Raw genomic sequence first — 25,755 nt, forward strand, 5'->3', positions numbered from 1 at the left:
AGTCGATGTTTGGACACATGCATCGCGACAATGCGCAATCCTGTCGCGTGTGTTTCTTGTCGGTCAGCCAAGCAAAAGTGCATCCACGAAGATAGGCCGCCGTGCGACAGGTGCAAGCAGAGTGGACGCGCGGACCGCTGCGAATTCCCAGGTGCGTGGAGCTTCTGCCATCCCCTACAGCGGCGTATTGACGGCTGTGATAGCACCAGGAACGAGTGCGATACACCGCAAGCCTAAGCGACCACGGCCATCCGAAGATGTAGGAGAGACGCCGACATCGAATAACTCGAGTACTACGGTTGTAGCGCCCCATCAGGGCCGCAATGACGCACATCTGCCGAACGGCAACAATGCCGCACAACAGACGTCGCCGAATACGGCATCGTCACTACTCGACGGCCTAGATCCATTCGAGCTCCTGACAGACGAGGTCAAGAACAGCTACCTGCGATGCAGTTACAAATGGAGTTTCCACCATACGCCGACCTTGCTGCGCCGGATACGCGATCGCACCTTGGAGCCATGGATGGCCTGGGCGATACTTGCGCTGGCCATCAGGTATGCTATGGCCTTGCTCATCATACACACAATCGCCAAGCTGACATCGCTTAGATTCGTCCAGAACCCGCCGTCGCCCTTCACGTCGCAGACCGAGGCCAGCAATGCGTATGCTGCCCACGCTCGCCAGATCTTGCAACAAGACCTTGAGACGCCCTCAATTAGTCGCGTGCAGGCCTTGTTGATGCTGACAGGCCACGACTGGGGAGCCGGAAACGGAAGAAGGGCATGGATATATCTAGGCATGGCAATACGCCTGGTTGAGGTTATGGACCTGACGCGTGAGACTGGCATACCGCGAAATCGCGTGCCAACACGTGAGGAGTTTATTGAGGCTGAAGTGCGTCGACGGACTGCCTGGACGTGCTTTTTAATGGACTCCCTGCTCAGTGGCGGTAAAGGGCGCAAGAGGTCATTGACTGCGGCAGACATGAAGATTCAACTACCCTGCGAGCGCGAGGACTTTGTCTTTGGAGAGCCAGTATGCACGCCGCAGCTGGACAATACACAGCGCATGCCGCCCGTGGCATTGCCCTTGGGAGAGCTTGGCATCATCGGCTATAGCATGCGTGCTGCTAACATCTGGGGTAAAGTTGCGCGTTGGGCTTGCTCTGATGAACTCAAGAGCGAACTGCCATGGGCATCCTCTTCACAATTCCAGCAGCTCATCTACGAGCTTGAGGGCTGGAAGGCCTCGCTTCCTCAGCGCTTGCAGTACGACCTCTTCACATTGCATAGTCATAATGCTGTCGAACAGGGTCAGGCGTACTGCTACATGCACTGCATACACTTCATGAGTTACATGTTCCTGCATCGCGCTTATCTACCAGTCCTTGGCCCTCAGCAAAATGGAGCGAATCCTGAGGAGACACCAAATTCCTACGATGAGCACCGGGACATGTGGAGGAAGTGGGAGAAGACTTCGCGCAAGGAGCTGTTCAAAGACTCAGTCATGGTCCTGGACATGCTAGAGGAGATGCGCACGTTCGGTGTGTATTTCCTGAGGGGCTTGGTGCCATGGATAGGCTTCACCATTTACACAGCAGTCGGCGCAATGCTGTACAGTTTCAACTTCCCAAGCGGCGACGACGATCCTCGCTGGCGGGAAAAGGCGCGTAAGAGCGTGATACAGGGCTGCAACTTTCTCAGAGAGATGAAGACACAGTGGCCTATGGCAGAAACTTGGGTGAGTGACTACAAAAGATCGAGATGAGACATGCTGACAATCCCAGTACGATACCATCCGACGCATGCAAGCGTACTATCGCTCTGTACTTGGTCAGGACGGACCGGCATCACCTGAAGAACGACAGGCCTTGCGACATGCCATGATAGACTATGGCGCGTTACAGCCTTCACCTGTACAAAAACCAGCAGGCTCACCAAGAGATGTCATCATGTCCAGCAGGTCCCCTTCGCAACAACACAACGACGTAAATTCCCAATGCCGCATCCACGAGACTCTGCTAACACACTGCAAGCGCAAACCTATGATCGTCAACCTCACCAATCCGCCCGTCACAAGCCCGTTGCCAGCCACAGCGCCCACGCCTAACAGCTACACTTCCAACTTCTCATGGAACACCCCTCCAGCGGTGGCCCCATTGGAAGCTGACGAGACTTTTAACCTTGACTCGTTCGACCTGACAAACGAGGAACTGGAGGCCATGATGATAAATGCGACACAAGACTTTTGGGCAAGCTTCCCGGGCGAAGTGGGTGTCGGGTATCAGTAATAAGTGGGATAGGGTTGGTATGGCGTTATGGTAGGGAAAAAAACGGCGAAGGGGCATGTATCATATGTAATGTATGCGATTAATTTTAATGGTTCAAGGCGAGTTTTTCGTTGCTGGTCATGACCTGCGTTGCAAACGGATCGTCGTGGCCTACCGAGCTTGACTTCTATCCTTGCCACTTCGCAGATCGATCACTTCCATTACCACCAAGAGAGGTGATCGGAAATGAGGAGCGGCATGCGACGATTGAGAAAGGCAAGATAAGGAAGATCTAGAAATGGACTGAGGCTTCCCAATCTATCATTAAAATTCCACTGAGTTATACGTACTAGGCCACCATCGAATCCTAAAAGCATTCCAAATCTTAGCAGGAAAGCTTAGCACCCATCCTAGACGGTGGTAGATGTGTACCTGACTTGTCATTTCTTTGGTCAACCTGATGCGGTGTGTACAGGGCGAAGACGGAAGTCGGCACACTGGTGGCTCGTCATGTGGGATTATAGGCAGAGGGGGATCCACGAGCTTAAATTGACGACATCTCACATCTTTTAAACGCGCTCTCCTGCTGAGAATTTCATTTATCGATGAACATCGCAAGTTACGACCTAAATGTTGTTGTTGATACAGTTGTCCTTCGGGCCTTCTTCATCTCATGGTGGCGATGTACTTATCCGGGCTAGCGCGACTCCTGGATTTGAAGAGAAGGGATTTCACGAGACCGAAAGGTTGCATCGCTGACGCTGCGCTCTCGACGTGTAGCACTTCCTATACAGCCTCTTGAGAACGCTGGGAACGCATCTTTAGCCTACGGGCGGCTCAAGTGCATCTATCGCCGGGGTGGTCTAGAGTAACCCAAGGTTTCAATTCCCGGATCATGGTCGTCGCTCACCAACATGGCACTTTCGCTCATGCCTTCTTCCAAATGGCTCAACCCTATGAAATTAAGAGTCGGATCTGCTTATGCCTGGTGATTGGATGTTGAGTATCGCAATAGCGTTGCATGTGTTTCGATTACATTGACGAAGAACACTATCACATCTTGCTTACGAGTTCACAGCAGACAAGCTTGGTGCTGTCAAGACGGCATTTGTGGCCATTCATGCCTCAGACGTTATCGTGGCGATTGCTCTGGGACCAATCTTGGCCGGCGGAACCACCGAGACATCCTCCTAATCGCTAATGCGTCGTCACCATCATCAGATATTTCCAGCGGCAAAGTCATCCACAGCTACCGTGCACTGCTTCTCCGAATACTTCCCGCTGGATCATCCATGTACATATGCCAAGGGACCGAACTTGCTGATAGTCTCATGGCAAGCATGAGATCGTCTATTCCATTGACGAAGACAACAAGGAGGTATTACCTTATCGCGACTGGCGGGCCAAGAGACTAGCTATGCTAGTACACGGAATCCAACTTGTGGATCGTACCACCAAGGCATACCCGCTCATGCAAAGAGGTTGGCCCGCAAGGTGGAAACGGCTCTGGGGATATCATCCCAAAGTTTGCAACTGCCCACTGTGCAGGACTAACTGTACCAAACAACCGGCAATCGTACCAGAGCTTGTACTTCAGGTGTTTCTATGTGGAAGTCGCTTACAGCCACAGATATCCGTCGGTCACCAATATCGTAAGGTGGCACCATTTCCCTTGCAGATCGAAACCCAACAACCTCTAGTCCTCACAACACCATTGAGCTACATTTACATCATTCTCCAAGAGCAGGTGTCTTGATACAGGCTCACTGTTGGTCAGAATGGCGACCTCGGCCTTCGCGAAGTGTGTGCTCGGAAATCGCGAAGGAGTTTGTCCCACTAGACGACATCCACAACTCGCGATATCAGTCGCAGAGATCCACCGGCGTTAATTTGGTTTGGCTTGCATGCTAGAAGTGCCAAGGTCGTTTCTTTCGAATTTCTAGGCCTGTCCGTCAGCTCTCGTGTACTGTTCTGGAAGGTGTATCAATGCACGAGCAAATTACAGGCATGGGAGAAAGGTCAGGACCCGACGCAGTGGGAAGAACTGGTTCAGCTCGTAGGTGAATATCGACGTCTGACAACCGTTGAAGTTACCCACGTTCAGGCGTGCGATGATCCTATTGGCCGACCATCCCACACACGACCACTCCACGCCCCAGCGCCACGAGGAATGCCAAGGTGAGGCCAAGAAACATAGCAATTGTCGGCATCGGCTTGATGTCTTCTTAGAGAGGTCGAGCACCAGTAGCGCTAAGCTCCGCCATCCATCACCAAGTTGCTTGAGTACGCTAGCGGGGAGATCCTGATGGCCTTGGCAGAGAATCTGCCTTCCTCCCTCTGCCTATCCAATCACAACTTCATTTCGAGCACACGTTCTCTTGGCAGGACTTCTCACGTTGCGGCCTCTGAGTGGTGGCTGCATTTTAGCTGGAGATGCAGGCTGTCGCATGTCACCCACCGGTCTGGATCTTGTCACAGATGTGAAAGGCTTTGACGCCAATACGGGCCTAATTCGCTGCAAAGGGCTACGCAAAGGGCCTATATGAATATATATATATACGTCTTACAGATGCCCTCTCTTGATATCAGCATCCCAGCTCCAGCTTCGGACCATCACTCTTTCTTACTGAGCCTACTGAGCCCCCGGAGCGTCAGTCAAGATGGCACGTCTTACACAGTACAACTATGTTTTCGCCATCGGCACATTCTTTGCCATGCTCGATGCCTACAACAACGGTGCTAGTATGTACAGACTGATACCACTACCTTGCCCTCGCACTAACACTACCCAGACGATGTTGCCAACGCATGGGCTACCTCAGTCTCTTCCCGCTCGGTTTCTTACCGCCAGGCCATGATTCTCGGTACCATCTTCGAGATGGTTGGCGCCATTACCGTTGGTGCCCGTACCGCTGAAACCATCAAGAACGGTATCATTCCTCCTACTGCCTTCAGGGGCGATGCTGGTGTTCAGATGCTCGCCTTCACCTGTGCTCTGGCTGGTGCATCCATGTGGGTCATGTGGTGCACCAAGCACTCTGCTCACGTCTCGTCCTCATACTCGCTCATCTCTTCCGTCGCTGGTGTCGGTGTCGCTGTTGCCGGCGCTGCCAACGTACAATGGGGCTGGAACAAGGGCAAGGGTCTTGGTGCCATCTTCGCTGGTCTTGGAATGGCTCCCGCTGCCTCTGCTTGCTTCGGTGCCATCATCTTCATGTTGATCAAGATGACCGTACACGTCCGCAAGAACCCCATTCCTTGGGCTATTTGGACTGCCCCCTTCTTCTTCCTCATCGCCGGAACTATCTGCACGCTCTCCATCGTCTACAAGGGATCGCCCAACCTCGGTCTGAACAAGAAGCCAGCGTGGTTTGTCGCGACCGTGACCATGTCTTGCGGTGTTGGTCTCGCTGCTCTGTCCTTCATCTTCTTCGTTCCTTACCTATACACCAAGGTTGTCAAGCGTGATCACACCGTTCGCTGGTACCACGTTTTCCAAGGCCCTCTTCTCTTTAAACGTCCTACCCCCGAAGGTGCTGAGGCTGCTGTTGTCCCTGACTACGCCGTTGTACAGGAAGACGAAGAGATGAAGAAGCCTGAGCACGGCAGCGACTCTGAAGTTGGTGTCATTAGCCACGACGGTGAGAAGGGCGCCATCAGTGCCGATGTTGCCGAGCACCAACAGCTCAGCTACAAGCAGCTCGTCGAGCAAGGCCAAGAACGCTTTCACGCTAAGCTCAGACAAAAGCGTGGACCTCTTGGCTGGGCTATGCGATACCTTCACGAGAACAAGATCCAGTCTGGTGAAATTTACGAGAAGAAGAACATGCTCATTACCCTCAAGCGCATCCCCGCCATGATCACCGTCGGCGCTCTCTACGGTGTCAACTACGATATTCACGCCGCCCAGACTGGTATCCACGGTACTCCTGAAGGCCGCCGCATGGAGCGTGTCTACAGCCACGCTAAGAAGTACTCCAACGAGGTCGAGCACACCTACTCATTCGTCCAAGTTCTCACTGCCTGCACTGCCTCATTCGCTCACGGCGCCAACGATATCGGTAACGCTGTCGGTCCCTGGGCTGTCATCTACGGTGCCTGGAACACTGGCAAGGCCGCTTCATCCAAAGCTCCCGTTCCCGTCTGGCAACTCGCTGTTCTCTCCGCTACTCTTTCTCTCGGTCTCATCACCTACGGCTACAACATCATGAAGGTCATGGGTAACAAGATCACCTACCACTCTCCCAGCAGAGGTTGCTCCATGGAGATGGGTGCCGCGCTTACTGTCCTCATCTTTTCGCAATACTCTCTGCCTGTCTCCACATCCATGTGCATTACTGGTGCCACCGTTGGTGTCGGTCTTTGCAACGGTACTCTCAAGGCGGTCAACTGGCAACGAGTTGGTCTCTTGGTCTTCTCCTGGATCATGACAATTCCCATCGCTGGTACCATTGGTGGTGTCTCCTGCGCCATTGTGCTCAACGCTCCCCACTTTGGTTAAGCGCCCATATTGGTGAAGGATGATGATACTCGTGTCCATCGGAGGTGGATGTTAGTTTGCTTGAATACCCCTGTTTCTTCTTATAGCCATAGCGATTGCGATCATGAGTTAGCATGCAATAGACTATCTTTTTGCCTTTGACGTCAATGTCCCTCGTGCTTTCATCGTTTCGATAGCGAAAGTTGAACATTTGCATGATCCTACCGAATCAGTACTTTGCTCGATCTATTCTCAATTTCCTTACGTCTACGCGACCGTCTAGGAAAAAGAAGAAGAGAAGCACATGAGTATTCGCTGTGCGCGCATTCTGAGTGCTGACCATAGCAAAAGATGCTATTTCATCCACAACTAACGCCTAACTTTTGCAAAACGACAAGATTGCTGTAAGCTAAGTACTACTCCCAGGCTTCTGGAAAACGGAATCAGTATGGAAGAAGTGCAGTAACACTTTAACCTCATTAAAGTGCCTCGTCGCGCGACAAGCCACCAAATCCATCCGGACGATTTCCACGACTACTGCCACGGCTATGGTCTCCTTGACCATCACCTCGACCGCAACCGCGACCACGACCACGAGCATCACCCCGACCTCGACCACGGTTCTGAGAGCTATGACTACGACTGCGAGCATCTTCAGGGCTTACCTGATCAGCGGCCGCATCCTATTCTTCAGCACGCTCGCGAGTGACATGATGCAAGTTATTCCTGCGGTCCTGAGAAGTCAAAACTACGCCCTAGTTGCCAGCCGCAATCTGGTCTCGTCGGCCCCAGGTATCTTCATGAGTCCGATCAGAGGCTGCTTGAGGCGATTGCTGATTCAGAGTCTTGTCTCCGATAATGGATGCTATGGTCGAAGGCTTTGGGGTAGCCGAAGCGGCTGGAAGAGGGTTTGAAGATCCGAACGGTAAGTATGGAGTTGATAGGGCTGAGGCAACCGGTGCTTGAGCAGGTGGAGACCCGAAAGGCACGTACAGAGCCTTCGCAGTTAGAGGAACTGTCGATCTGGCGATTCTAGGTCGCTCCGGAGAGTTGGCGTTGGCATCTGGCACAGAAGCTTCTGGATTCATGATACGATCGAGAACGTCTACTTAGCGTTAGTAAACATAGAATATATCAATCATGAATGTAGCTGACAAGCCCGACAAGCACAAACGCGTCTGTGATCTTCAAGGTACTCAAAGTTGTCTTGACTTACCTTGGGTCAGATTTCTGAAGATTTGCACAGTTACACTCTGTCCCTGGATTATCCCGCCACTCAAATTCTTAACAGCCCAACCACGGCCCTTAGTATTTTGCATGAGAACAAGCGCAGAAATCATCCAGTTACCTCCAATCTGGGTTCGATCAATACTCGGGACAATACTTTTGGAGAAATGTCATGACAGCATCGTTGTCGGCCTCAGTCGGCAGATCTGTGATCAACAGCACGCGGTTTCGTGGGTCTTGCCTTTTCCGAAGATCAGGAGCAGGGACAAGATGCTTGATAGAGGCTCGGTCTGAAGGCTGCTTCCGCCGATCATGGTCTTTGTAACGTGGTCGAGAGGCCCTCATGCGCTCCATGAGAACTAGACGAATAACCTGCTCATTGGTGTAATCTACGCGAGAGCGTTCTTCTCAGGTGCTTTCTTGTTGCTCTTGTTGGAGGCGTGCTCCTTCTTCGCGAGCGGTACCGAGAGCTAGAATATTCGAAATCATGCTATTCAGGGCTATGGAGGGGAATTCGGCCGCGGCGGAAGCAGTACCAGTATCCCTAGGCCGGGCGAAGCCTTCCTGATTGGCGTTGACTAGATCAATAGATCAGCAAAGCCCTGGCGAAGGGCTTGACCAGATATTGAACTTACAGTCGTAGTTACCAATAGGCGCGTGCCTTATGTTGACTCGGCGACCACCAATGTAGAGGTCCCTGAACTTCTCAACAACAGCTTTTCTATCCTGAACGGTTGAGAAGAGAACGTAGATTCTTGGGTTTGTCCCCAATGATGGATCGATGGTGCGAATCTGGTCGATGATGGTGTAGCCTTAGAAGAGCTGGCGAATGTCTTCCTCAGTCATGTCATAGTGTACGTCGTGCAGACACACCACGCGAGCCTTCGGAGGGGTCATATCGTAGGTGGAGTTCTCAATCTTTGCGAAGTCTCTCTAGTTGTCAATGAGTTGTCAAGAATACCGCGATACCACGTGAGAAATAGCAATAATGGAGTAACAAATCGCGGCTTCTGTAGATGTAAATAGCGCGGAGTATCTGAACGGGGAACTAAAAAGGTGTACCAGAAAAGGGTGTGTGCGAGGAGCGCAACTGACTCTTTACGTCAAGTAGTGAAAGAGTCCCTACGGCACTTGTTTCTGGTGCCAATTCGAAGCTTCCCATCGGTTCTTGACGTGAGAGAATGTACGACGGTAAGAGAGCAATAATGAGGTGAAGCAAACCACAAAGAAGGAGTGGCGACTGGTAATATAGCGTCAAGCTTATCATCCATCCTGTATGCTGTATTCGAAGTTATTTTGCGTGCTTTCATTGAACCGAAAGGTGAAGTATAAAGGGATTGCGGGCATCTAGGAACTTTATCCCCATAGCCGCCATTCCAGAAGACTTTGAGAGTTTGACATAACAGAGATAGTGATTCAGTTATGAGAGGAAATGGGTTGGACATTAGCACACAAAGTTGTAAGAAGCTACGCATGACCGAAAAAGTGAGAGAAACCATTTAGAGCTGTACGGAAAGATATGTACACAGTGTGCTGCAATCGAAGATGAAGCTAATGTGATCTTGAGAAATGCAAGAGCGTCCGAGCCGTGGAAGTTCGTAGATCCTGCTGGTCGAGAGGCAGACTAGCGCCAGGCTCGTGCACACGTGCTGACGACGCATCAGTTTCGCGTTTGACATCATTTTCAACGTGTTGGATCTACGCGTTCCAAGCTCCGTGTATCAATCGCATGCGAAATTCTTCTATTGAGTTATTGTATCTATATAACAAACGTCTACTGCGCTCCGTGTACAAACAGCCTCTTGCCTTGCACCTCCTGGTACTGCTTCTCGCCAGGCTCTCCCGCGCGTCCACCAAAGACCAACTGGCCCCTGAGCTTCCATCCAAGAGGGATGTCCCACTCCTGTGAGGCCTTCTGGTCGATGATGGGGTTGTAGTGCTGGAGGTTGGCACCGAAACCCTCAGCCTCTAGAGCTACCCAAAGAGCGTACTGGTGCATGGCGTTGGTGTGTTCAGACCAGTCACCGAAGTGGTGGGCGTAAAGAGCTGCGATGAATATAAGCATGAGCTGAGGAAACGTGCTCGGGGTTACTCACGGAAAGCTTTGCGGAGGCCCTCGACGGGTTCAGGGTCCTCGTAGCACAGAATCTGCAAATATGTTTTAGATGGCGCCCGACAAACACAAGGTGTGCACTTACGGTTCCCTTAGCAGCTCCGAATCCCTTGACCTTTTGCTCGGTCTTGGGGAACTGGTCCTCAGGAGTAAGAGGCTTCAAGACCTCAAGGACGAAGTCCCAGAACTTTTCATGGTCCTTGTTAAGGAGCACAACCAGACGGGTGCTCTGTGAGTTGAAGGATGAAGGGACGTGGAGGAGAGCCTTCTCGGCGATCTCAGCGATCTGCTTGTCGGAGATGGGTGACTCCTTGTTGAGCTGGTAGTAGGTGCGACGCTCCTTGACAGCGTCCATGAAAGACTTTTGGGAAGACATCGTGTGCGGTGTGGTTGAGAAAGTTGCAGAGTTGTGAAAGGCAGGCGTTGGAATTGGAGTTGGGGCACGTAGCGACGATGTGCTTTTGTACCCACCACCGACCCACGCACGATGCCTAGCAGCGCGGAGGCTATTTTTTACCACTTGCGCCATCGACTCGGATAGGGATAGTGTCGTAGACGTTGGAAACGTGTCGTGATTCTGGATGGCCGGCAAATGGAATACAGGCACCATCTGCTGCATCAACCAGGCAAGAAATAGGCCCATTACGAGACCCATCAATACAGAGCGTGGGACAAGGATAGCCATGACGATGACGTGATGACAACGTCGGAAATACCAACAAGTTGCGAACACCGAAATAGCTTAATCATGGTGAGTTTGCAGTCCTTAGAATTGTTTGCACGTACTCCCAAAGTGGATACGGTGTGCGGGAGTTGTATTTGCCGGGGATTTTCAATCCATCAGTCAGCCGCGCATTGTGGCGCGCATGAATTCCGCATGTGGGGTCCCGATCAGATCATATCGCTCATCCGACATCCGAATTGCAAAGCTACGTGACAACGAAAGACGAAACAATATAGCAGGAGCACTATTCCATTATTACTGATGCTTCTTCCTCTAGGTGATGCACTCTAGATAAGACACATTGAATAGCATCAAGGTGAAGCTTCAAACCTGTAGCATCCATACCGCAAGCCATGCGATACCATCGGTCACAATGCTTGGTCAATCTTCTATCATATTAGCAGCCGAAGGGCTCCTACCGAAAGAAGCAAACATGGCTATGCGAAGGCACGAAAGTGATTATACCTTTACATAGGATAAGCCAACAGCATCAGCTTAGATATCGCGATGTTCGCGATGCGCAATCGGCTCGCGACTGTTCATCTTCTCCGCCGTGTCTAGTGAGGATACACCAGCGCGGTCTTCAAACAGGCTATGTGGAACCCATTTCTTCGATGTGCGTGGGGTCGTCTCCTCAAGCATGCGATCGACTTGCTCGAGGGATAAACCCTTAGTCTCAGGCACCAAGAAGTACGCAAAGAGAACGCAGACAGTGCATGTAGCACCCCAAACGAAGAAAACTTTAGCCTTCATATTCCCGTAGGTCTCGTCAACCATATAGGGGGTGATGAAGCCGATGACAAAGTTCCAGAACCACTGCTAAGTTAGCAACCAATTGGTAATTGTTAGGGGATCTGCGTTACCTACATTGCTGACTGTTGAAAGAGCGACGCCCTTGGCACGTATGGGGACAGGAAAGATTTCGCCTATCAGAACCCAAGCACCTGGACCCCAGGTCGATGCAAAGGAGAAGATGTAGATGCAGGTAAAGACGATGAGGCACAACCCAGCCGCCTTGCTGCCTTCGTCAACCGTACCGACAATGGCGATAATGAATTCACAGACGAGCATACCGACAGCGCCATAGATTAGGAGCGCGCGCCGGCCGAACTTCTCGATGGTCCAAAATGAGATGGGTGTGGAGCAAACATTGACGGCGGTCGTGATCATAGAAACCAGGAAGGCATTCTGTATGCCGACTGTCTTGAAGAAAGTAGAGCCGTAGTAGAAGACTATTGCGATATGTTAGTGCTGGAAAAGTATGCTTGTAGATGTGTAAGTCACTTACCGAAATTCACGCCAGTCCACTGCTGCATCATTTGGAGTGCCATTCCGAGGACTACACGGCGGAGATTGCTAGATGGCTTCCATCCACCACAAAAGCAATCGGCCCAGTCCGCTTGCATATGCCTCTCGTATTCATGATTAGCGATGAGCTCATTAAGCTCATCCCTGACATATTCCGAGTTGGCAGCCTGCCCACGTAAGGTACCAAGAGCACGAGCCGCATCTTCACGGCGACCTTTCTTGACATACCAACGGGGTGATTCAGGTAGTAAGAAGAGGCCAACGCCGAGGACAGTCGCAAATAGCCACTGCAATCCAATAGGGGTACGATACGCACTAGAGTCCATGCGGTCCTTGGTTCTGTTATCAACCACCGATGCTAGGAGCAGGCCGATGGTGATGCAGAACTGATATCCTGATACGATGGCTCCACGAAAGCGCTTAGGTGCAACCTCAGACATATATAGGATGATGACAGCGGAGACAAATCCGATTCAAAAACCTGCGATCAGACGACCCGGAACCAAGACGCCTACGCTCGAAGCAGCCACCTGTAATACGACACCAAGCGAGAAGATGGCGCACCCGGTGATGATAGTGGCGCGACGGCCGATCCAGTCTGCTATGGACCCCGCGGTAAGAGCTCCGAAGAAAGTACCAGCAGAGAGAATAGACACGATGAGAGACTTCTCCCATGTTTTGTAAAGGTGGCCGTTATAAGCTTCTTCACTGGCGGAAGGTCCTAGTGGTGACGTTAATGTCAAAGCACGAGAGTCTGCGTGAGGTCGACTTTACCTCCAAACTGCTGCTTAAAGTAGTCCATGCCTAATATTCCATTGATATAGCCCGAGTCATAGCCGACAAGGATACCACCAAACGCGGCGAAGACGCACATGAGGTAACCTCGTACTGTGATCGGCGCTTCGATTCGGTCGTGCGCAGCAGCGCCTTTGCTGGAGGAAGTCCAGGGAGCCATATCTTGCGGTTCCCTAGCTGTCTCTGATGGGTTCAGAGATTATATTGTGATAGAATGTAGTTGCATGGAAGTTGGAGTGAGAATGAGCGTGCAAGAGCTGGACAGGAATCATATCCGTGCGCAGAGCGTTTGTATCGTGACGAAGATCGATGAGCAGACGAAAAGTGGCCAATGTTCATGCTAGCAGGTGTACGCGTGAGCCAAGTGAAGGTGCAGTGCCAACGTTCGTGGACTACCGCATTTGGCGAACGAAGAACACTTTCTTCGCAGTAACTAGTGGCTATTACAAAATGAAATTCGAGACATTATGATAATCTACACTGGAATCTCGCACACATACTAGACCAATCACACGATTTGACGACTCAAGAACGCCTCACTCCATGACGTGTGGCATCTTCGTAACTCGGCGGCGGCTCTTCTGTACCGACCCTCTCTGCATCCATACTTGGGCGTCTGATTTCATATTGTGGAACGCTTGGTTGCTCTCGACGAGCTTCATCAAGCGCCCGCTGAGCCTCTTCGCGTTTGTTCTGGGTCTTATTTTGCCGCTCTCGGGTCGTCATTGGCGGCGGTGGAGCAGATGACGAAGAGCCATATATAGCTTCGTGTTGCTACAACAGCTGGTCAGCTGGCAGTATGGCGTTTCATACAGATAGGAAACATACAGCAATAGCCTTCTTCTCCTTTCTTTCGAGCCTCTTCTCGGAGATAGTACGTCCCAGTTTCTCAGCACCAAGGCCAATACTGACTGCGATGAGACCAGCCTGTACCACGTCAGTTGTTTGTCTAGCACCACTGGTGCCTTGTAATCATACCATGGTGGACCGTTGAGATGAACTATACGTGCCGATGGTGTTCGACTGAGCCTGTACGGGACGTGTTTTACAACAGGTTCGTCTTGGTGGCGAATACAACAGTTGTTGTTCAGAACGTTGCTGGCGGTTCTTTCTGCAACACATTGTAAGCGGTGTGTATTCGAAAACGTTTGCAACTTTGAAAGCCAAATTGTATTATAAAGCTTCGGGGAGGTGATGCTCCTTTCCCATCGTGGTTTACTTACCTTTATAGACTTCTTTACAGTGCAGCCTTGATACAAACGAGTATCTGACGTAGTTGTCGGAAGAATGGCCTTTTCGGGGTGCTTGCAGCAGGAAGTAGCGCTTTTGGTTCGGTTCTCTTGATTGATGGTGTTGTTTCGCCAGAGCAATCACTTAGATTGTGCCGATGTGGTGGTAATGTTCCACTTACGGCCGCAACACAGTGACGTATGCCAGGCGTGGCGTAGCCTACATCGTTCTAATTGGTCATGGACCCTACCACGAGGCGAACCTGTTCTTAGGCGAATGCGAAACGCTGCGGTACAAACTACAATTACCGACTCTAGCGTGTCTCCGAATAATGCGACGAGACAGCAAGATAGTCTCGCTCAGAGCTGTAGCCTACCTCCAAGTTGCGCGATCTCAGTCCATCAGGCTAATCGCTGCAACGGTCTTAGCGATCTCGGGGAAGTGGCGTACATGATAGATCTGACTAGTCAGGCGTTGATCGAGACCTCGGAACATCCCCACAACGTGCTCTACTCCAGCCACACCGGCGGTGTCTATCTTGCGTTATACCGCACTGACAGTCAGTGCCAAAGCGCCATCTCCTTGGGCATGTCTGCAAGAAATTGTCGAGCGACGATAGCTCTCTGATACATGTAACAAGGCCTAGTCGTGAGGGGTGGCCATTCTGACCGGAAAGATAGCGCATAAATGGACGGGACGACGGACGTCTGATTGGGCGAACAAAGCAAAGAAGCATGGAACATGGCCTGAGTGATGAGCGAATCAGTGTCTTTCCACGTCCCAAGTGCACGGGAGATGGGTTTCTTCGGACCCCTTGGGCAGCCCCGCAACATGAATAAAGGGTCAAGATAAAGGATGGCTATTTGATGGAACTTGCTTTTGATCGAGATGTGCACCGGCATGCCGAGTGTAGATTCAGAGACGGTGATTGGCAGAGAAAGCCGACAGCGCGTCTCTGCCTGATGTAGCAGATGGCACGGATAAGCACCGTGGACAGATGTCGAGGGTCGGATAGCGTTGGGCTCACGCGCTCAGCACACAGTCGGAGCAGTGTCAGCGTTCCAAGGTTGTTGGCCCGCAGATAGGGGCCCGTCCATGAACCGTAGTTCCGTGGATCAAGCGCTGCATCTTGGGGCCGATCTCTCCCATAGGGCCCAACGCACGGCGATGATGAGGAGGAGGAGAGGCTAAACTCAGCCCTGGTTATACTCGCGGCCGCTAAGACGCGAGGGGCCAACGAGACTGCAAGCAGCCCAACGACAGCCGTGCTGCCATGGGAATCGAGTGCTGTGGGTAGCGCAGCGCGGCGTCGAGTGGTTGGAATGGGGTACCTGTGTGACGGGCGAATCCAGGACTCGCACAGTAATCAAATTAGCTCCGACGCGCCTTCCCTGGGCTCATCATCAGAGTCGTCGTCCTAGAGGCAGTCGCGCCCCGTCAACGCTATGCCGGGGGGGTTTCACTCGCCCTTCTGCCGCTTCTCCTCCCCTCCCACTGCCGCCCCATCATCGCCTGCGTCTGCCTAATGCCCACCCTCTCTGCTTGCAAATACTAGATCGCCCGCTACTGTAGTCTCCCAGGCTCGCTTCTGCCACAATTGCACCCAGATTTGGCTGCGGTTCCTGCCTCAAGCCCATTGGCCCAGTGCCAGAGCCTCGACAGCGCGCATTGCCCAGGCCCGCCGCCCGCCGCCCGCCCACGCCCACGCCCTCGACCGCTGCGGCCTGCCATCAACACTGCTGTCGACGCCCGTCCATCTGCCCTGGTCCTGCTGCCGCCTTCGCTATTACCCTCGCTACCTTCACCATCACCACCGCCATCTTCACACCTGCCGACGCGCAATTCTCTTGCGCCGCCCGCGTCCAGGCTGCCGTCGCTGCCGCGTCCTTTGTCTCTGCCACACGCCCGCCGCAACGCCTGGTAGACAAAGGCCGACATGGCCGCCCGCCCGAGTCCCAGCAGCACAAGCCCCTCGAACTTGTCCAACAGCCCATTCCCCCACGGCTCCCACGGCTCTCACAGCAGCTCCACGTCGTCGTCGCCGCCAAAGCCGTTTGCATCGCACAACACCATGACGGCCGACGTATTCGCACCATCCATGTACGCCATGCCGGGCGCCGTCGGAGAGCGCAGGCCTCTCGAGAAGGGCCCCACAAACAACGCGCGTTACTCTATTCTATTGCGCAGGCTTCCGAGCAGCAGCGATCGCGATGCCGTGCGCAACATTCTGCTATTCGCAAAAGACCTCATCGACTGCGAAATCCTCCCACCACCCAGGAATGCCGACGACAAGGGATTCGCCTCTGCCATTGCGCACTTCCAGACGCTCGAAGGCGCCAAAGAAGCGCGTCAGCTCCTCGACGGAAAGCGCAATGCCACCAATGACGCGACGCTGGTCGTCGAGTTGACTCAGGACGCTTCGCCTGGCGCAATCGGCTCGCGCCGCAACACAGTTGACAGCACACCTGCGCGGCAAGCGACAGGCAACGGCATCATGACCGGCGCTACAACCAACGCCCGGCAATCATCGCGATACAACGGTACCTTCCAAAACATGGAGAACATGTCCCCACCCAACGGGACCCCAGGTCTTGGCAACGGAGAGTTCCCGGTCAACAACCTTTTCTCGCCGACATCCCCCGTCAACACCTCATTCACGAGCCGCAATCTGGGCAAGTCAGTAATCAATGAAGACGCTGACGACGACGACGGCTTGCTCAACGAGTCAATTGGATACGCCACGGGCGGTCCGCCAATGCACTCCGGCATGCAGCGTCGCGCAACGAACCCTCACACCCCTTCCATTCCTATTCAGCGCTTCGGATCTCTTTCCTTGAACACAAACGGAGTGCCCAATGCCACATCCCCACCTCTATCTAACTTTGCTTCTCCACGCTCCGGATCCAATATGCAGTCGCCTGGTCCGGCCTTATCAGCCTTGTCACCACACAGCATTCCATCCGCCTTGAGCAGTGGTCCCAATACTGGCTACCAGCAATACACGCAGCACTTTGCGCGGCCAACATATCCTCCAGTGAATCCTGCTGATCAGAACCCCCCATGCAACACCCTCTATGTGGGCAATCTCCCCATGGACACGTCCGAAGACGAACTCAAGGCTGTCTTTTCCAAGCAGCGCGGGTACAAGCGACTTTGTTTCCGTACCAAGCAAAACGGTCCCATGTGCTTTGTCGAGTTTGAGGACACTTCATTTGCTACCAAGGCTCTCAACGAGCTTTATGGGTATATGCTTCACAACAGCGTCAAGGGAGGCATTCGCTTGAGCTTCTCTAAGAACCCCTTGGGTGTTCGCAGTGGCCAGAACTCAGCAATGGGCCCGCAATCTGCCATCGCCCCATCCACCCCCCTCTCGGGTTTCGGTAGTAGTGCCGCAGGTCCCCCAGGCTTCTCTACGGCCACTGGACCACCACCAGGATTGTCCGTTCCTCCAGGCCTATCGACTCCTGTGCACACCAACAATAGTTCTGGGTTTGGCATGTATTCTAACGGTGGCTTCGGGATGAGCCATAACGACATGGCCGGTGCTATGCGCCAGCCACTCGCATCCAGTGGTGCTGGGAACGGCTTCTCGGGCTATTCTACCTATATGATGGGGCGCTAGAGACACCCACCTCCATGATTGAGCGCGCGAGACACCAACCTATATCTGTTATGCCATTATGAGTAATGATTGAGGAGTTGGGGGTGCTCATCACGGAGCGTTTGCATATCCGGCCTTCATTTGTTGTTGCCACTATATCCTGTCTTTTCAATCATGGCGAGGTGTTGAGTCGTTTGGGTTGTATTTGGCTTCATTAACGCAAGGGCATGGGTACTGGCGTGGGGTGATTAGGGCTTTCATGCCCAGTGGGCGTGGCTCTCTTTGCAGCATACAGCGATGATTCCCCCTTGTGCGATTTGCTTGTTTGATCATTACACCGGAGTCTGGAGAATGGAGTGTCTCATCGTTACCATCGTACGCATTTGCTTTGGCTGTGCGCCGACCTTTACCGCTTCTTTATTTGGAACATTTGGGAACTATTCATACCGTGGTGTATGGCGAAAGTTTTGAGAACTTACTCGTCTTACCACGTGCCTTGAGATGTTCATGCAAGACGCAGGACTACGATTGTGGACCTTCAGAATGCGTTGCATGGCTAGCTGATGGGTCAAGGTTGTTAGTAGAGGGAACCTTCTATGGCGGCTCGCCGCATGTTCTTTTTGAGCTTACATTCTGTTATAGTTGGGACTTGATGCATACTGGAGTATGCATTATTCGGTCTTGACGGCATATTCCATGATAATCGTGGCTTTGTTGCTTGATATTTTTGCGTCTGCCTGGGCATTTATGTAACGGCCTCATAGTTTTGAATACCATTTTTCGGCGCAAGATATGGCGTTAAGTGTGTGGCCTTCCAATAGCATTGGTAAAAGTCAACCCTAATTACCCATTGAGTATTCTCCAGCATTCGACCACTGAACAGTGATACCAAAAAGGCATCCTGTCTAGGTGATGTTCGTGGTCTTCATGTGTGCCAAGGCGCTAACTGCCATCGCGCCTCACTAAGAATTTCCTGCGCGGTCCCCATTCTTCCTCACTCAACTCTACTACTTCCTCCGTCTAGACTCACTCACGTGTCCACGCCCCCTCTTCCCTTCCCTTTCTTTTCATCTTTGATACCCGGCGCCAATGCGGTAGCCCCTCACATTTTCAACATGCCCCCTCGGTTACGGTGTTCAAACTTTTCTACACCTGCCGCTCCATCACAAGTCACTCAGTGCTTCGCTACACGGCCACAACCCGTCTCGAGTTCTTCACGGCATTCGCGGCAATTCTCACAGACACCATGCCCACAAATAACATTGCGGCGGCGGAAGTTCTATGAGTGGCTCAATGGGCCTGGTCGGAACCTCAAGGAGCCTATACCAGACTCGACAAACTACCTAGGAGCTTACGACAAGTATGGCAATCTAGTGCGTGCTGGCCCTGGGTGGAAAAGGGACGGGGGCGCAAAGGCTGCGGCCTCGACAAAGCCAGAGCAAGCCGGCATAGAAGCCAAGGCAGAAGGGACCACAGAGGCGACTCCTGCAGGACAGGAGAACTTGGACGATCTCGAAGCAGCAATACAGTCTGGTGCAGCTGAACAAAAGGAAAACAAGAAGCCAAGTCCAAAGGAAGACGACAGTAAGCTTCCGCCTGAAACGGCAGAAGACTTACGGCCTTTCCCGCTCAATCAGTACTTCCGCAGCCAGCCAGTGCTAAGCGAAGACCTGAGGGAAGCTATTTGGCGGAGAGTTAAGAAAGACGGCGCCACAGTATCCCTTGCCAGTGTCGAGTTCGGCGTCAGCAACGAGCGTGTCGGCGCGGTGGTGCGATTGAAGCAAATGGAGAAGGAGTGGGTTGCCCAGGTATGTTTTCTCTCTTGCATCTATCCCACACAACACGACATGATGAGCTTCTTAAAAAATCGATTAGTCTTTAAGACATCCACATGGTTACAAAACTTAAGTCATGCTCTTGCTGAACGTCGTTGACTTGTTCACTCAAATATCGAGAAAGCACTGTTATACAAGCGCTAACACATGTTCAGGGCAAAACACTTGCACTTCCCTACTCCAAGGCAGTGCTCTCCATGCTTCCAACAACCCCCCACATCGACCCCTCCCTCCCTCAGAACAGAAACGTACGGCCGATTGTCCACGAGCCCATCAATGACCTGGCGGTACATCCCGCAACACGTCAGCAGCTGTTCGTGCCTGTTGCCGAGTCACGGCGCTTCACTCGAGAAGATGCTGGTAAGGCTTTTGACAACACGCTCTTGCCTGCCGATGCTCGCATTCCACACCCGGAACTTGTGCAGGCAGAACGCGAAGCTGAGATGGGGCTTTCACTAGAAAAGCGCAGAAAGCTCGCAGAGCAGCGCTTTGAATTAGAACAGGAAAAGAAGAAGAAGGAAGAGAAGCGAAAGGAAGAAGAGCTTAGGGCCATGAAAGTGGTGCCTCAGCGGAGGTGGGATTTCGTCTTCAAGGACGTCAGCGTAGAGGCTGCCGGCAGAGACGGAAGAGGAGCGGCTGCAGCTGGATGGCGGTATGGTGTGCCGCACCAGGACCGCAAGCGAGGCATTCCCAAGATTCCCACGCGGGTCGAGGCATAGTGTAGTTTTATGTGTAATGATGTATAATACATGCCTAACGAAGCCAATTCTTCAGCGGTATTGCATCTTCTGTCCACCACGCTTCTCCATCTTGGCCTGCCTCTTGCTTGCTTGTGGTTGGGGTACACCAGCTGCGTCCTGATATCCACCCCTCATGCCAGTGTACATGCCCCAAGCGGCATAGCCGCTGTAGGCGGGGATGACTGCCCACAACCACCAGGCGTAGTCGCCAAGAATAGCCGACATGGTGATGCAGCCATAGGTCCAGTAAACAACATCCCACATGTACTCGGTCAAGCCCTTTGCATCGAGGTCCTCGCCAGCTCGCTGCACGCCGCCATCGGCAGTAAGGGTGGGGCGGGAGAGTCGCTCGAAGTAGAGCTCGATGAGGAGCTGGGGAGCCGAGAGGAGAACATAGACGAGCAGCGATTTACGTGATAGAGAGGCACGGAAAATCAGCGCACGCAGGAGCCACCAGAGGCCGTGGACGGCAAGCGTTGTGTAAAGGGTTTGGTTGAGGCGCTTGGTGTTGGAGGCGGCCAACGTCTTGGTAGCTTTCTAAGAGGAATCGTCAGTGAGTGGTGCATGCAGATGGCGGGTAGGCGGGACTACGAACCTTTGCCATGGTGAAGGTGGGATCGATGGATGGCTGGCTGTCGGGGCTGGGCTAGCTGGCTGGCTGCAGATGTGTACAAAAGACGTAGGTGGAGCATTGTTTTGCTGCATTGCTTGGCGTCGATAGCGCGTAAACCAACAACCTTGACCGCGTTGCCCTCGCCTGCCCGCAACACCATCACAACCCCAGCCCCAGCCGCCATAGCCAACGCCGCATGGACTATGAGCGCACCGTATTGAGGATCCGTTTTCTGTCGTCGCCGTCGTCAAGCAAGCATGTCAGCACCCCCAGGCGTCAATGCCCAACTGCGCCAGCTCGTACACTACCACCTGGACAACGGCTTCACTGAAAACGCTCTGTTCCTTGCCGGCCGCCTGCACGCCCTCGATCCCCGCAGCCCAGACGCCGCCCACCTACTTGCCCTTTGTAACCTCCGTCTGGGACGATACAAGCAGGCCTTGGACGATGCGCGGTCAAAGAATGCCCATACACAACATCTGGGATGCGCCTACATCTTCGCCCAAGCCTGTCTTGCCCTCGGTCGCTATGAGCAGGGAGCCCAAGCCTTGGACAAGGTGCGCGGCCTGTGGGCAGGACGCAACCACTGGAGTAAGGAGTTACCGTAGTCGTCGCCAGTGCCCTTCACTAACAACAGCCCAGACAAGCATTCCGAGACATCGAGACGACATGTGCCCGACGCCGCCGCTTGTTACTGCATGCTGGGCAAGCTGTACGCAGCACACGGCGACTCCAAAAAGGCCATTGATTATTTTGTCGACGCGCTCAAGATCAACTCTTTCATGTGGGACGCCTTTACCGGCCTCTGCGATATTGGCGCCGTCGTCCGCCCCCACAACGTTTTCAAGATCACGCCCGATATGCTTCCCCCCGTTTCTGCCTCAAACACCTTCCAGTCCAGGTTGAACGGCCGCAGCGCACAGCAAAACTCCTACCAAGATTCCGAAAACCCCTTTGGCAACGGCCAGAACATCCGCGATGATCCTGCTATCATGGGAGAGGCTGGCGGTCCAGTTCAGTCACGCCCCGTCACGTCGAGAGCCCGCACCAAGACGAACCCCGAGGTCGACCAAACGGATATCCCGCGGCCTGTGTACCAGAACGGCCATAAGAGAACCGTGTCTGGACATTCTCTGCAGCAACCGCAGCCGCAATCGCAATCGCAATCCCACCCACAACCACCATCACAATCCCACCCGCAATCTCAATCTCAGTCACAACTGTTCGATCCGACGGCAGCGCCCCCACGACGCAGTGTACGGCTGTTGAACTCCATTACTCAGATTCGGCCCACCCGGCCAGGAACTACATCAAGCAGAGAAACCAGGGAAATGGAGTCGAAAGAGCGACGTGAGTTACGGAAAGCCAGAGCAGCGGCTCCTAAGCCCCGCTCAACGACTGGCTCGACTGTAGGCAGGGTTGTTAGTGGCAACAGGAAACCGCAGGTCGATACTTCCGAGCCCTCAAAGCCGCAGAGCAGGCCGACAAGTATGATCGAAACAGCTGTTGCGCCGCCGCCCAAGATGGCCGCTCCGCCCATAGACACTTCTCGCGATAAGGAGCGGGAACGGGACGCCTTGATCTGGCTGCTTGATCTCCTCCTCAAGATAGGTTCTGGCTACCGCCATCTTAGTCGCTATGACGCAACAAAGGCACTGGAAGCCTTTGGAGTCGTGCCCAAACCACAACGGGAGACGCCTTGGGTCCTGGCGCACATTGGCAAGGCCCACTACGAGCGAACTCATTACGCAGAGGCAGCCAGCACGTTTCGAAAGATCCGAGAAATGGTTCCAGCCTCTCCAGAGCACATGGAAGTATATTCTAACACGCTCTGGCAGCTCAGAGACGAGGTGGCCCTGGGCCATCTTGCGCACACGCTGATGGACCAAGACCGCCTTTCCCCACAGGCTTGGTGTGCACTGGGCAACGCGAGTTCCATAAACGGGCAACATGACGAGGCTGTCAAGTGCTTTTCCCGAGCTACCCAACTGGATCCAAAGTTTGCCTATGCTTTCACCCTTCAAGGTCATGAGCATGTTGCGAATGAAGAATTTGACAAGGCAATGGCGGCCTATCGAAACGCAATCAGCGCGGACAACAGGCACTACAATGGCTGGTATGGTCTGGGGAATGTTTACGAGCGTCTGGGCAAGTATGAAGTGGCTGAGAAGCACTATCGAGCGGCAGCGGAGATCAATCAGAACAACGCCATGCTGCTTGTTCGAGTAGGATTGGTAAGCCTTCTACTCTACCTCTTTTTCTATTGGAAACTAACAATGTTGTGCAGGTCCTGGATCGCATGAAGAAGACCGAGCCCGCGTTGCTGCAGTTCGAAAACGCAATCAAAATCGAGCCGCGTTCCGTCATGGCACGTTTCCGCAAATCCCAGGTTCTGCTCAAGTTGAATGCGCCACAAGAGGCTCTACACGAGCTGCTTTATCTTAAAGATGCTGCACCAGACGACCCGAACATCCACTTCCTGCTTGGTAGGTGTTACAAGAAACTGCGAGACCGTGCGAGCGCGATCCGGCACCTTACGATTGCTATGAACTTGGACCCGAAGAGTCACGGAGTCATCAAAGAGGTCATGGAGAGTATCGATCAGGAAGACGATGGTGGTTGGAGCAGCGAGGATGAGAACTAATGTCCTTCTCTCCTTGGATCGAAACCCCTTTACGAACTGTACCCGAAATGACTCTTATCTCTACGACGCCCACCATCCTCATCCTCGTCTTTTAGCGCATACCCTTTGGTTTCTACATGTACCTTTTTTTCTTCTATACCCATCATCATGGACTCTTGCATCGTGGGCGCATTGGGAGGTACGAACAGCAAAATTATGCATTTTGGGTGGCGTTTTGGAGAGACTGACGACTTGAACGCTGCCTAATTGGGTGAGCGTGGAGATTGCATTTGTGTAGTTTTGAACGAAAGCGACCACGATGATCATACCCTGGATGACCGTTGCTGTTTTCGGTAATCACCGTCTAACCTTCTTAGAGCCGAAACACGATTTGCGTACTGTACTATATATCAAAATGCATTGGGATATTTTTACCTCTACATGCTGTTTCATCGCTCGTGTCTTTTCTGGTACTCACGTACAATCGTTTGCTCTTCTCACTTTAGCACAGCGACCAATCGCCCTCCGCTGACCTCCCTCCTCCTCATTCGATCAAGACCCGCGTTGATGCCTTCCAACCCATCAACCGTATCCACAACATCCGGTGGTACCAACAAGCCCTTGGCTAGTAACCGCTCACACCACGCACTGAGCGCTTCACCCACTTGCGGAACCTCGTGATATAGCTTGATAGGAACGCTATGCAGCACGACTCCTTTTGGTGCATCCCCTTTCGGCAGACCAGTCAAACCCACGAGATGAGATTTCTGGCCTGCGGAAGAAGCATCAAAGGGTGTGGATGGAGGGGTGGGTAGTTTGCTATCCCGTCGCTCAGAAGCTTTTATACCCTTTGTTGATTCCACCTCTGCAAGAGACGATGGTGGCGATTGTGGTGCAGGTGTTGCAAGAGCGTCGAGCAAATGCCTCGCTGTGTCCTTGCCCATGGTATCGAATCCAAAACGTGCGCCTCCTTTGCCAGTGTTTGCCTTGATGACTTGAATCGCTCTTTGTGGGTCGTATGAGTCGACAACTAGATCTGGTACGATGGCTTTGGTCAAAGACAGCCTAGACCCATGTTTCGCTGCATCGACGACCGAGATGATCTTGATACCTGCAAGACGCGCTATTTGCGTCGTGATGTTCGCACAGACTGAGCTTGCGCCCCAGATAACTAGGTAGTCTCCAGCCCCAACACGTTCTTTCAGATTAATGCCGTGCAGACACTCTTGTTGTATATCAGTTGGAAGACTACTGGGATCGAGGTTGCGTACAATATTGAGAAGATCAGGTCCGGATTCTATAACGGAAAAGTCGAGGCCCATGCATATGCCTAGTGTGAGAGCGGCGGATACAAAGGCTACGCCTAGTATACTGCCTGAGTTGAGAGATATGGCTGGAGGAAGACGGATAGTGTTGAAAGAGGATGCGACGCTGTATTCTTGAAATGCAGCTTTGCGTAGGTCGCGGTAGTCTGTTGAGGGGATGAGGACGAGGTCTCCGACTTTGATAGGGCGAGATGGTGACGAGGTGGAAGGGACTTGGACTACTGTACCAGCATATTCGCGGCCGGATATGTATGGTAAGGTAGGGATACCGAAGTTGTAGTCACTGGTTATTTGTCAATGGAAGTAGGAATAAGATGCAAGGTTTGTGCTACGTACGGCGCCTTCCAGTCGATTGGGTTAAGTCCTACTGCTTGCACTTTAACCAACAGTTCGGAATCTTGTTGGATCATCGGAACAGCGTGGTCAGTAGCGACATCGTATGGTTGACGTATCGCATGGAGCTTTAATGCTGACTGTACTGCAGGCAACTTATCATCTCCCTCTCTTTGTTGGACGTCGTCAAGTGTTTTGCGTCTTTTCGATACGGTATCTGTTGGAAACACTCCTGTAGTGCTGCACGCTCGCTTGGTCCGCAACTTCATTGTGTCTTAGTAATTTGAGTTGATTAAAGGTGACGACTTTGGTTTTGATGACAGGTGAATGCAAGACGGAGCAGAGCTGCCTTGGATGCAGATGCTTGACGTGATTTCCTCCCTCCAACTTTCTAATCTCCAACTCGCCGACCTCCAACTCCCGGATTTCCAGGTTTGCACCTTCCGGGAATACGCGCGTCGATCTTCCAAATGGGCTAGAAAACCTCCATTAATCCGCGCTTGTTGTGTAAGGCGGAGCAATGCCAGTCGCCATT

The 25,755-nt window shown here is 52.7% G+C and overlaps 10 protein-coding genes across 10 annotated transcripts; 5 read left to right on the forward strand and 5 right to left on the reverse strand.

The window, feature by feature from the left end:
• Window positions 1-30: 30 nt before the first annotated feature.
• GT037_001621 (uncharacterized protein) lies at window positions 31-2,294 on the forward strand (the record flags this gene model as incomplete). The annotated part of the gene is made up of 5 exons (XM_038926668.1): window positions 31-151; window positions 204-558; window positions 613-1,744; window positions 1,791-1,991; window positions 2,040-2,294. 5 exons carry the CDS (start codon window positions 31-33, stop codon window positions 2,292-2,294), a joined length of 2,064 nt encoding a protein of 687 aa, XP_038789960.1.
• Window positions 2,295-4,933: 2,639 nt separating this feature from the next.
• On the forward strand, window positions 4,934-6,774 carry GT037_001622 (phosphate permease; the record flags this gene model as incomplete). Its single annotated transcript, XM_038926669.1, has 2 exons — window positions 4,934-5,015; window positions 5,066-6,774. The coding sequence occupies 2 exons, from the start codon at window positions 4,934-4,936 to the stop codon at window positions 6,772-6,774; spliced, it is 1,791 nt and encodes a 596-aa protein (XP_038789961.1).
• Window positions 6,775-7,508: 734 nt separating this feature from the next.
• GT037_001623 (uncharacterized protein) lies at window positions 7,509-8,334 on the reverse strand (the record flags this gene model as incomplete). Its single annotated transcript, XM_038926670.1, has 3 exons — window positions 7,509-7,858; window positions 7,970-8,108; window positions 8,158-8,334. 3 exons carry the CDS (start codon window positions 8,332-8,334, stop codon window positions 7,509-7,511), a joined length of 666 nt encoding a protein of 221 aa, XP_038789962.1.
• A 1,420-nt stretch (window positions 8,335-9,754) lies between these two features.
• GT037_001624 (nitroreductase family protein) lies at window positions 9,755-10,778 on the reverse strand (the record flags this gene model as incomplete). Its single annotated transcript, XM_038926671.1, has 3 exons — window positions 9,755-10,026; window positions 10,077-10,128; window positions 10,179-10,778. The coding sequence occupies 3 exons, from the start codon at window positions 10,776-10,778 to the stop codon at window positions 9,755-9,757; spliced, it is 924 nt and encodes a 307-aa protein (XP_038789963.1).
• A 534-nt stretch (window positions 10,779-11,312) lies between these two features.
• GT037_001625 (general substrate transporter) lies at window positions 11,313-14,072 on the reverse strand (the record flags this gene model as incomplete). Its single annotated transcript, XM_038926672.1, has 8 exons — window positions 11,313-11,633; window positions 11,685-12,049; window positions 12,106-12,464; window positions 12,690-12,846; window positions 12,900-13,097; window positions 13,529-13,694; window positions 13,749-13,847; window positions 13,899-14,072. Coding segments are annotated over 8 exons (1,839 nt in total), but the record flags the coding sequence as incomplete, so codon positions are not given.
• A 2,014-nt stretch (window positions 14,073-16,086) lies between these two features.
• GT037_001626 (rna binding protein) lies at window positions 16,087-17,772 on the forward strand (the record flags this gene model as incomplete). Its single annotated transcript, XM_038926673.1, has 1 exon — window positions 16,087-17,772. The coding sequence occupies one exon, from the start codon at window positions 16,087-16,089 to the stop codon at window positions 17,770-17,772; it is 1,686 nt and encodes a 561-aa protein (XP_038789965.1).
• A 1,094-nt stretch (window positions 17,773-18,866) lies between these two features.
• GT037_001627 (uncharacterized protein) lies at window positions 18,867-20,305 on the forward strand (the record flags this gene model as incomplete). The annotated part of the gene is made up of 2 exons (XM_038926674.1): window positions 18,867-19,559; window positions 19,742-20,305. 2 exons carry the CDS (start codon window positions 18,867-18,869, stop codon window positions 20,303-20,305), a joined length of 1,257 nt encoding a protein of 418 aa, XP_038789966.1.
• Window positions 20,306-20,356: 51 nt separating this feature from the next.
• Window positions 20,357-20,930, reverse strand: GT037_001628 (duf-domain-containing protein; the record flags this gene model as incomplete). Its single annotated transcript, XM_038926675.1, has 2 exons — window positions 20,357-20,863; window positions 20,922-20,930. The coding sequence occupies 2 exons, from the start codon at window positions 20,928-20,930 to the stop codon at window positions 20,357-20,359; spliced, it is 516 nt and encodes a 171-aa protein (XP_038789967.1).
• A 266-nt stretch (window positions 20,931-21,196) lies between these two features.
• Window positions 21,197-23,583, forward strand: GT037_001629 (nuclear protein bima; the record flags this gene model as incomplete). The annotated part of the gene is made up of 3 exons (XM_038926676.1): window positions 21,197-21,530; window positions 21,582-23,173; window positions 23,227-23,583. The coding sequence occupies 3 exons, from the start codon at window positions 21,197-21,199 to the stop codon at window positions 23,581-23,583; spliced, it is 2,283 nt and encodes a 760-aa protein (XP_038789968.1).
• Window positions 23,584-24,059: 476 nt separating this feature from the next.
• On the reverse strand, window positions 24,060-25,489 carry GT037_001630 (uncharacterized protein; the record flags this gene model as incomplete). Its single annotated transcript, XM_038926677.1, has 2 exons — window positions 24,060-25,170; window positions 25,224-25,489. 2 exons carry the CDS (start codon window positions 25,487-25,489, stop codon window positions 24,060-24,062), a joined length of 1,377 nt encoding a protein of 458 aa, XP_038789969.1.
• Between the last annotated feature and the right edge of the window lie 266 nt (window positions 25,490-25,755).

This window comes from Alternaria burnsii (assembly GCF_013036055.1).
Source record: "Alternaria burnsii strain CBS107.38 chromosome Unknown 750, whole genome shotgun sequence".
Lineage (NCBI taxonomy): Eukaryota > Fungi > Ascomycota > Dothideomycetes > Pleosporales > Pleosporaceae > Alternaria > Alternaria burnsii.